Below are 10,706 nucleotides of genomic sequence, written 5' to 3'. Positions count from 1 at the left end.
AAGATGGTCACCCTTGTAATTTATATATAATCGATTATTTCATTTTTAATTAGCATTTATATCAAAACAACTATGCTCTCTTATGTTAGGCCCGTTTAAGTAATGTTACAGTTATAAAACAATTAGTTTACTAAATACATCACCATAAATGATATTATTTTGATTTTGGTTACGCAGAACATACGAATAGAGAAAACATGCTTCTATTTTTTCCTCTAAAATACCTTTGCCATATATTCTACTATATCTTGAAATAAATTTACAACGTGCCTTCAGCGTAAAATATCGTTCATGAAGAAAACTGAACAACAAACATTTATCTCCACCTTGCGGCCGCATACCAAGCTCTTTTTAAAGAGACAGCGCGCATCAAAAACCAAGCGTCCGTCCTCATTGGTCAGTGGCGAGCACGTGATCTCACAGCTGATTTCCGTGGACGGCGTGTTTTCGCAGGATCAGATGTTTGTCCTCACCTCGGCGAGGCATGAATGCGCCTCTCATCGCAGTGGACTCAGCCGTGGCACACTGACACACAGCTCCCCCAGACAGCAGACACACAGTCGTTATGGCCCAGGCTGCACAGATGAGCGTCCTTGACATCAACAGTCCTCTCCGAGTGGAGCACGACAAGAAAAGACGACAATTCAGCATCCGACTGAACGGTCAGTAATGCGTCAGATCATATAACGAGATGGGGGGAAGGAGGACAAACCACGGTGCGCTCGCCTGCAAAATATGCCTTTTATTTATTATGTTTCGCTTCTTGACATGGTCAACGTATTATCTGATCAAACCCGTCCTAGCTAGCGTTATACAGTACGAATGACCTAAATATCGTTACATGCTTCGATACCAGGAACGTTAGTTAAATAAATATGACATTAACTAGTTGTTTTGTTGGATCGAATGACACTATATTTTTCCAGCTTCAGCTTAGTCTTTATCTTTCTGGGTTGTAGTAACGTTAGCTTATTGACAAGCGTTTAATGAGTCGCATTCGTCCGATGAATGCTGCAGTTTTATTTGTTTTGTTTTGACGCTCGGAGCCGCAGTAAATCTCGTCTGTCACTGCTCTAACGCAAGCTTTGTTTTCCTCTCCGACTGAATCAGTTTCTAAGTTGCTAGCTTCCCCGCTAGCCATCCCATGCAGACTTTGTTTTAGGCTACTTCCTGTTCCATCATCTTTCTGTCGGTGCAAAGCAAACACCCATGTCGTTACGTTTCTGTCATTCTGTATATAACCAGCGAGAACAGAGGAACGGGAACAGACTTAAGTTTTATTTATATCTTGCGGCTTTTAACACGAAAACAAAGCGTTTGTATTCACAGCAATGACATAAACCCACGATTATGCGACTGTTTCCCCGGAAAGCGCTCGTTTGCGACGGTGAAAACGAAAAACAAAGCACAGACATGCATCCTGTTTGACTGAGCGGTTCCTCACGCTCATGAATAACTTTGTTTACTGTACCCTGACTTCTATATTTGTGTCTGTATTGAAGGGTCCCATGACAAGGCTGTATTGCTGTATGAGTATGTGGGGAAGAAGACCGTGGATCTGCAGCACACTGAGGTTCCTGAAGCTTATCGGGGACGAGAGATCGCCAAACACCTGGCCAAGGTTGTGGAAAGTTACTCAAGACCAGTGTTGTTTGTTGTTTTGCATTAAAATATAGTTTGTGGTTGTTGTTTTCTAGGCTGCAATGGACTTTGTGGTGGAGGAGGACCTGAAAGCCCATTTGACCTGCTGGTACATCCAGAAATACGTCAAAGAAAACCCTCTCCCCCATTACTTGGAGCACGTCCTCCACTGAGAGTCAGAGATGGGGACCATCTCCATTCTAATAAGATGATTTGGGATTGGGTGGGTTGGATATCTTTTGGGATTCCCTAATCTGTCTGACTGGTCTTGAAACTCCACAAAAGAAAGAGATTTGTTTTTTTTATTTGTGATTTTAGAAGCGGGGAGATCTGAAACTACAAAACGTTTTCTTGGGGAAAGATAAGAGTGTGGACTTTGAGGTGGGCTAGTTTCCCAATGACTCAAGCAGACTTTCGAGCCAATCCAGAGAAGTGAGAGGATTATGACACTCGCTATGAACTCAAAATATGAACTGTTTGATATGATCAGAAGGGTGATGTTAGTCTCCATATGCCTCTCTGGCCCTACGCCTTCAGATTAAGTGGTGCTCTTGAGAGAAATACACACACGTACTTGAGTTCCCACATGCACCGAGCGTGCACACTCAGTCTGGCGTGAAGATTTAGGGGCATCACAATGAATCTAACCATCCGTTTCATTCTGTGCATGTTCTAGGCTGATTTTGTGCTTCTGCATGTGTGTATCTGTGTATTCTTTGGCCAGTGAAGAGCTAAGACTAGTGACAATCGCCTGCCCATATACTCACAGGGCTGAACCTCTCAGGATGCACACTTTATAAAAACAACATATAGCACCTCTGCATAGAGGATTCTGTTACAGATGGTTGGGTGTGTGTGTGTGTGTGTGTGTGTGTGTGTGTGTTGAATAACCAAATATGAGTGTATGAATGTCAGTGTATGTTAGTTACTCCCAAAATTCCCAGGGGTCTTATTAGAAGTCAGTTGATGAATTGCCTTAAGCAAGATCTAAGCAAGGTTGTTTGCAGGGTAGGCAGCACACAGAGCAGACCATCATGCCATGTTCTGTACTGACACCATTGATGATCATTGTATTTCCTTGTGATGATAATGAAGGTTATCTCTTTTTTTCCCAAGTAAAACAACTGGGGTCTGTTATGTCAATTTGTGATGTAACAGACTAAAGATGCTTGAATTTCATCTTTTTTTTACACAATTATGTAATCTTAATATTACTATTAATGATTTTTGAATAAAAAATTAAGATAAAACTTAAGTGTTTATGGCCATGAGTATGGTGCATTATCATTTTGTGTATACTTTTGTATAATTTTTTTTTAATTTTATTAAAATATTTAGCATTTCATAAACCGTGCATTTATTCACCATCATGTTGTTCCGAACCTTTGACATTTCTCCGTCAAGCACAAATTATTAGATAAAGATATTATGATGAATGTTGGGATAGAGACAAAATTGACTATTAGTGCACGGTAAAAAAATGGCCTATCTTTATTTTTTCAAATAACATGAGGGTGAGTAAATAATGACAATTTTCATTTTTCGGTGAGCTGTCCTTTAAAATAGCTGAACAGTGAAGAGTTTTACTCTATTTGCATTGTTTTTTTAGTACAGTGGCTGTAAAAAAAGCTATTGTTAAAATATGTTTTCCATTAATATCAAAAAAATAAATCCTGTACAATCAAAATGTTATTCTAAAGGTATTTGAACCCTTTTAGAGGTTAGGATAAATTATTCCAGAAAGCTTTTTTTTTGTTCCCTTCCATTTTAAGTATCATATAGAGATACAATTGTAGTTTATATCTTTATATTTTCAGTTTTAGTTATTTTGTTTTTGACATTTAAAAAAATATATATATATGTTTTATTATAATTGTTATTATGTATTTCAGTTTTAGCTATTTTTGTACTAGTTAAAATGAAAATGTCATAGCAACTAAAATTACATTTAGCTAAACATTTTTTCATATTTATATTTTATTGCAAGTAACGAGTATGTTTTTAGTTGACTATAATTAACACTGTTCAATTTCTTAAAAATATGCAACGAGTTATCAAATTACTGGTTTATGCGTTCATGTTATGCAATCCATCACTATTTGGGGAAGACGGAGAGCGTGTTACTCTGCACGTGTTACCGAGCACCGTGTAGTTGTTATAACCCTATGGTTAGAATACGGTTCTTCCTCGTCTCCGTATGCACCAGCTCCGTGGGCACCGTACGAGGACGGGACTCGCTGCATTAAAGAGAACCGACCACATTATGGGTGAGTTTCTTCATGATCGCATCCACGTTCATAACATGTCCAAAAGTTTTGGACACGCTACAAAACAGTTAAATCGTTTTCTCAGACCACATTGTCTGTGCAATGCTTGCATTCGCTTTGGGAATGGTTCGCCCGCCCCATAGTGTTGTCCTTGCTATCGATTGGTCACCTCGGCCATTCAAAAACACAAACCTAAATTATTTCAACTGAAGTATTGAACCATTATCAAAATCAGTTACCGATCTGTGGTACGAAATAATGTGTTGCAAATATATTAAAAACTACTGTCTTTAACAAAGCAAAGCAAATGTTAACATTGTCCCACATTCTGTTCAGGTGGTAGGGTCCCCAAATAAACCGGTTCACGGGATTTGTAGTCTCTTCGATACTTTCGAGAATTTAATTCATTAAATAGAGCAGGAGCTGAGAACTTCATTACCCATAGTGCACCGCAAAGGGTTTTGCGTCAAGTCTTGTCCGTTGCACTTTCAAGATGGCGTCGCTGGGAAGGAGGCGAGGTGTCCCAGTCAACAGAGAGAGGTCAGTTAGACTAAAATCTGGCACTATTTCATAATTTTTAGCCTTTATGCAAAATTCAAATTAGGTTAGTATCCTTAAAATACTAGGTCTTTGCGGGTTTTCCGGAGCCGCAAACACTAAATATATATAGTTTGAATAGAGCTGATGTGTTGTTTTGATTAGCTTACTAACTCTGGGGTCTCTCAACTGATTAGCAGTGCAGAGACCAGCACAAAAATGTATTTTAATGGCAGTCACATCTGAAATCTCTACATTTATCTCTAATGTTTTTGCAGTATTTGTTATCCATATTAACACTGAGAGGAACAAGTTAAAACAGCGCTTCAGAGTCATGACAGTGAGCTCAAGGAGATGTGTACAGTTAGCAGACGTTTATAGTTTTTATAGTAACTTTCGTGTCTTGTGCAGATATCTTGAATAGAGGAGGATACTGTATCCCCTCCAAAAAAAAAAAAAAAAAAAAAATTCTGGTCGTTTAATGCACTGCTTGCTCTGACAGTATGCGTTAAAATTATATTAACCGTTGAAAAAGGCGGACCGTCTTTAGATTTAACGTATTTAGCTGCTCAGTATTTTCTAAAATAATGGCCATTTTAGAATAACAGGGTTTTATTTATAATCCTGAGCAATAGGTCTTTCATTGTACACATTAACATTTCCGGTCAGTCTTTACACTTCTATGACATCAGCTCGAAAGTTTCTCGTTTCTCGTAGTGGTGTAGATCTGAAATAATAAATGACAAATATGAAGAAATTAAGCATAGAATATTACTATTTTTGCAATCTGATTCAATAATACCTTAATATGTTTATATATGTCTCACGGACATGGAGCATATTTACTTGCGTCCTACAAACTTGTCAGTAGAGGAGATTTAATGTTTATTTACTAGTAAATATTCACAAAAGGCTCTTCTGACATATGCAGAAACAATGATTATACTCTCGATAGATCCAGTGACATTAAAACTGTGGTGTTCGATGTGGACCTGAAATGATCAGATAAACAGGAAAAAAATAAAAATGCTTCAATACAACAATTTTCTCAAACACATTCAAAAATACCTTGTGCACATGCAAGTGTCATGATGCGTATGGTTACATATATTTTACATCTAATAAATGTTTGCGTTTTTCATGCACGTCTTATGAACTGGTCAGTGGAGGAGACTAAATATTTACTAAATACTTATTTAAACAAAATATTGCAGTAGCTTCTGTCTCATTTTCGCATTGATTTCCCCAATTTCTAAATGCACCCACTGGGTTTTGTCTAGACTTGATGTGATGCATGTAAATGAACGTGAATCAGATTGCAGCATATAGGTTCATAAACGGAACTTTCAGAATCTGCAGTGGGATAGGATTAATTCAGGTTGACGAATTCTCACTCTTCATCTTTCTCTTTAGGGGAGTGATGGCAGCCACGGAGTGTTACATTGTCCACGAGATCTACAACGGTGAGAATGCACAGGAGCAGTTCGAGTACGAGCTGGAGCAGGCTCTGGAGGCGCAGTACCGCTATATCGTAATCGAACCCACGCGCATCGGAGACGAGACGGCACGCTGGGTGGCCGTGGGAAACTGCCTGCACAAAACCGCCGTTCTGGCAGGGGCTGCGTGCCTCCTGACGCCACTCGCCCTTCCCGTCGAATATTCCCGTTACGTGGCGCTCCCTGCTGGCGCTCTGAGCCTGGCCTGCGCCACGCTCTATGGCATCTCCTGGCAGTTTGACCCCTGCTGCAAATACCAGGTGGAGTACGACAGTCAGAAGCTCTCGCGGCTGCCACTGCACACGCTCACCTCCTCCTCGCCGGTGGTTCTGGTTCGACGGGACGACGTGCATAGAAAGAGACTGCACAACACGATAGCGTTGGCGGCCCTGGCGTACTGTGCCAAGAAGATCTATGAACTGTACGCCGTATGAGCGCTATGACGTATGCGCACACTCGCGTACAGATACTGATATACACGTACACACACACAAACACACAGCAGGGAGGAGAGAAGCACTAATAAACACCCGACACTGGCAGATACTCACATACACAACAAACAAGACATATGGATGGACCGACGGAGAGAGTGATCGAAAAACAAACGGAGGCGACAAGTGACGTAGCACTCTCTCTGTTACGCTTTTTCAGCGATTTGCTTTCAGATTGACGGATGGATGGATGTAAGAGAGGAAGAGTTGGGGGGGGGGGGGGCTTATAGTTCTGAATGAATCTTTCCCTTTTCGCTGTACTTTATAAGTGATATCACCAGTGCACTTGAGCCCCCCTTCCCTGCCTCTGTCCAGACCCTTCCTTTGTCCCGGCGGCCCTCCCAAAACGTCACCTGCCACCCACACGGAGCTCCACACCCGGGCGGTGACCTGTCGGACTGAACGTGTGGTGGACAGACAGACGGATCATGTTTTAAGAATGACCTTTGAACCCTCTCCTCCCTCTGTGTAGTTTTACCGTACCCTGCCTTTGGTGCGTCACCTTTTCATTAAACAGTAAGAGATTTAACCTCACTGGCATCTCTGACAACCTTCATTTGACCCTCAAGGGCTCAGGTTCTGTCTGAGTCTTAGCCTTCATGCAGACCTCGCAGGTTGATTGGTTTTACAAGCCGTGGTTTGTGATGGATCAGTTTAATCCGGTTCTTCGTGTGAAGTTATGAAAAGTAAATATGAAAGGTGAGCAGTAAAGGTGAACTCCTCTGAAACGGATAGTTCACTTCACCCCCCAAAATTACAATTTAGTAATTTCCTCATGTTGATCCAGAGCCCTATATGCTATGTTATTGGGTTTCAAAGAAAACTAGAGTTCAAACAGAAATGCGAAACTCATAAGCAGTCTGAAGGGTTCACTTCACAAAAAGAGTTGGACAAAATACCTTATATTTCATTCACATGGAAACCTTTACAAATCAACGAGATTGGAACTGAATCAGTGGAAACAAAGAACTGAATGTTGGGGTAAATCGATTAGTATAAATATCCAGTTCCTCTTATTAAGTAATGAAAACTGAAAAGATGAGCAGTAAATGTAAATTCATCAGAAATGAATAGTTCGCCCATATATTTACTTGTGTGTTTGGTTATTAATATTATTTGAATTAGCTGATAATGACAATCACTTAATAGTTTGCATAAGACAACTTTGTGAAAGTTTTAGTCTAAAATGGTATTTCTGTATGAATGGTGCCATGTTAAATAATGTTCACACTTGTTTATGATGTTTTTATGACTGCATCGCAGCCTGTGGAGCTAAAATGAGACTTCTGATATGTTTTATTTCCAAGTGAGACAGGTAAGGTTAAATTGGGGTCAGTCTTTGTTTTAAACATTTATGTAATTTCTGCTCAATAGAAATGCTAAATTGATGTTTTGTCAAACAGGTTTTTTTTTTCAAATAGTCCTCTTGTCTGCAGTTGGTGAACACTTCACATTCAGCCTAATTTGTCTTGAAGTTTTTTTTTTTTTGCTGTACAAAACAATCATAAAATACAGCAAAGTATAAAATAAAATAAAATAATAAAATACAAATTAAAATCCAAGATCACTATACTAATCCAGAAATTAAAAATCAGTAAAGGCCAAAGAATAAAAATGTGTTTTAAGTTTAGACTTAAAAACTGAAATAGATGGAGCACTTTTAATGTCAGGTGGCAACTGATTCCATAACCAAGGAGCAGCTACTGCAAGGCTCTGTCACCTTTAAACATAAGTCATGACCGTGGGACGTATGAAAGAGCTTTATTAACAGATCTGAGGGACTTAGGAGCAGGATTAAATGAGATAAGATCAGAAATGTGTGATGGGGCTTGTCCCTTAAAAACAATCAACAAGATTTTGAAATTAACTCTAAAGGAGACAGGAAGCCAGTGGAGCGATGCTAAAATTGGAGTGATATGATCACCTTTTTTTGGACCAGTTAACAATCTGGCCGCTGCATTCTGGACCATCTGCAAACGATCGAGTGAAGATTGGGGAAGACCTAGGTATAAGGAATTACAGTAGTCCAGTCGTGATGTGATAAATGCATTAATAACTTTTTCCAAGTCTTGAAAAGAAAGTGTTGATATAAGTCTAGAAATTATTCTCAATTGATAACTGTTTTTAACAACTGAGCTAAAATGCTTTTAAAGGCAAAGCTCAGAGTCAAAAATTACACCTAAAGTTTTTGCATGTGACTTAACATATAGGGTGAGACTGTCTAAGTTACTAACTATAGAGTTCCTTGTTTTAGAGGGACCAAAAATAATCACCTCAGTTTTTTTTTCCTTATTTAGCTGGAGGAAATTATTTGCCATCCATGTTTTAATGTTCAAACAGTCCATAAGGCTGCAAAGAATGTCTAGATTTTAATAAAACGTATAACTTAGAATCATCAGCGTATAAATGAAAAGAGATTTTATATTTCCTAATTTGATTACCAAGTAGAAGCATGTAAAGATTAAAAAGTAATGGCCCTAGAATTGACCCTTGAGTAACCCCACAAGGGAGAGAAACTGATAATTAGGAAAACTGGCTGATAAACCATGATAATGCTGTATCCTTGATACCTACCCAATGTTCAAGGCATGACAAAAGGATGTCGTGGTCAACTGTGTCAAAAGTGGCACTTAAATCCAATAAAATCAAAACTGCATTTTCACCACAGTCAACAGCAAGTAAATCAATATGATGAAGATTGAAATGGTTCAAATCAAATATAAAAATAGAAGTAACTGTGATTGGAAAACTTTTTCCTTTTGAAAGAAAAGGCAAATTTAAGAAAGAATGATAATTATTGAAACATTTCAAATCAGCATTGTGCTTTTTATGCAGCCGATGGACAACTGCCAACTTAAATATGCAGGAACAGTGCCCAAGACTAAACAGGAATTGATAATTGTTTGGATGCTAGAGACAATTATATCAAAAGAACCTTTGATATCAGAAGGAACAACATCCTGGGGCGAGGTTGAAGATTTCACCTGTACCACTAAGTTCCTCAACTCAAACAAAGACACTGGCTGAAAGCTATCAAAATTGGCTGTATTAACTGGACATTCAAGCAGAGTGTTAGAGTAAGAAGGACTAATGGAGGATAGAATGCCATCTTTTCAATGAAAAACCTCAAAAATCTCTCATATAAATCAGCAGATAGTTCTGCTTCGTTGGAAGTACGAGGATTAATTATTGAATTTATAGAACTGAACAAGATTTTTGGGGTATGAGAATATTTACTACTGATAATATCAGAGAAGAATTTAGTTCCCGCCTTTCCTAAAGTTTACCAGGGAGTTCCTAAAGATTTCGAAAGAGACAATAAGATGATCTTTTTCCATCTCTCTGCTTTCCGACAGATCTGTCTAAGTACGGGTGGTATCATCTAACCATGGTAGTGATTTAAATTTTGGGGATTAGTATTTAAGAGGGGTTAGAGTCCAAAATATCTGAACAAGAAGAGTTATAGATAGAAATTAAATATTCTGGGCTTGAAGATTGCTCAGAAGCAGCTAAGATTGCTTAAACACAAAGCCCAAGTTTGTGTCTATAGGTCATGTGAGGAAATTCTACTGTAATTCATGTCTGTGTTGTTCTCAGGTCAGAAGGTGAGTATATATGTTGTGTGTTTAAAAAAAATGATTTTCAACATATTCTTGTCACAGATCGCACTGAGCTAGAGCAGAATTTAAAGGAGACATGAATGGGTTTTTTCAGTGCTGAGGCATTATACAACTCTATGATGTTAATAAAAGAAAACTGTAGACTTAAAATTAGAACATGGAACTGATCTTAAAGGAAAACACATTTTTTCCATATTCCACTATATGTTCTTCATTTAGTTTAGATGAGTTGATACGTACCTCTCCCATCTCAGTGCGTGCACTCAGTCACTGTGGCTTCATATAATGTCTATGAACAGATTCACGCCCACTTTTAGGGGAAAACAAACTGCCATACAGTATTGGATCGAGGAAGTGGACCAACCTTGGTGTTGTGTGGTTGGGTGCACCAATACTTTGTAAAACTCCAAGTTTGAAATTCATGGCTACCTGCCATCATCATCAATATCTTGCTTTTATAAAAATATCATGAATTACGTATGATACTAATCAAAAGCTAAGCCAGGCTAGTTGTATGGCAGAACAGAATAGTGCACTCAGTACTCTAAATATAAAGACATAATACATACATTTAAAGAGGTTTACTTTCAAATTCGAAGTAAAATCATTCACTGGCTTACCTGGTGACTCGATGAGGTACAAGTAAATGTC

At 38.6% G+C, this 10,706-nt stretch overlaps 2 protein-coding genes across 4 annotated transcripts; both read left to right on the top strand.

Annotated features, from left to right (window-relative positions):
* Nucleotides 1–404: 404 nt before the first annotated feature.
* Nucleotides 405–2,809, top strand: LOC113043784 (protein NATD1). 2 transcript variants are annotated; one of them, XR_003275787.1, is made up of 4 exons: nucleotides 405–662; nucleotides 1,503–1,621; nucleotides 1,698–1,864; nucleotides 1,960–2,809. XR_003275787.1 is itself a non-coding variant. In XM_026203382.1 (3 exons), exons 1-3 carry the CDS (start codon nucleotides 566–568, stop codon nucleotides 1,812–1,814), a joined length of 333 nt encoding a protein of 110 aa, XP_026059167.1. In that variant the 5' UTR covers nucleotides 406–565; the 3' UTR covers nucleotides 1,815–2,809. The 2 variants fall into 2 exon arrangements, 1 of the variants encoding a protein (XP_026059167.1); XM_026203382.1 differs by having other exon boundaries at nucleotides 406–662; nucleotides 1,698–2,809.
* Nucleotides 2,810–3,700: 891 nt separating this feature from the next.
* Nucleotides 3,701–7,835, top strand: LOC113043770 (transmembrane protein 11, mitochondrial). Of its 2 annotated transcripts, none has more exons than XM_026203362.1 (2): nucleotides 3,701–3,908; nucleotides 5,859–7,835. In XM_026203362.1, exons 1-2 carry the CDS (start codon nucleotides 3,724–3,726, stop codon nucleotides 6,373–6,375), a joined length of 702 nt encoding a protein of 233 aa, XP_026059147.1. In that variant the 5' UTR covers nucleotides 3,701–3,723; the 3' UTR covers nucleotides 6,376–7,835. The 2 variants fall into 2 exon arrangements, with proteins under 2 accessions (XP_026059147.1, XP_026059156.1); XM_026203371.1 differs by lacking the exon at nucleotides 3,701–3,908 and adding an exon at nucleotides 4,296–4,448.
* The last annotated feature ends 2,871 nt before the right edge of the window (nucleotides 7,836–10,706 follow it).

Source organism: Carassius auratus, chromosome 3, assembly GCF_003368295.1.
Source record: "Carassius auratus strain Wakin chromosome 3, ASM336829v1, whole genome shotgun sequence".
NCBI classification, from domain to species: Eukaryota; Metazoa; Chordata; class Actinopteri; order Cypriniformes; family Cyprinidae; genus Carassius; species Carassius auratus.
Note: the sequence above shows the minus strand (reverse complement) of the source record. Positions and strands in the feature narration are given on the sequence as shown.

What these genes read in the sequence shown, in the direction of transcription:
- LOC113043770 (XM_026203362.1), top strand. Translation starts at nt 3,724, where the DNA reads ATGCAATCCATCACTATTTGGGGAAGACGGAGAGCGTGTTACTCTGCA. An exon ending in GAGAACCGACCACATTATGG is followed by an intron (nt 3,909 to 5,858) that starts GTGAGTTTCTTC and finishes CTTTCTCTTTAG; the next exon opens with GGGAGTGATGGCAGCCACGG.
- LOC113043784 (XM_026203382.1), top strand. Translation starts at nt 566, where the DNA reads ATGGCCCAGGCTGCACAGATGAGCGTCCTTGACATCAACAGTCCTCTC. An exon ending in ATTCAGCATCCGACTGAACG is followed by an intron (nt 663 to 1,502) that starts GTCAGTAATGCG and finishes TCTGTATTGAAG; the next exon opens with GGTCCCATGACAAGGCTGTA. An exon ending in TCGCCAAACACCTGGCCAAG is followed by an intron (nt 1,622 to 1,697) that starts GTTGTGGAAAGT and finishes GTTGTTTTCTAG; the next exon opens with GCTGCAATGGACTTTGTGGT.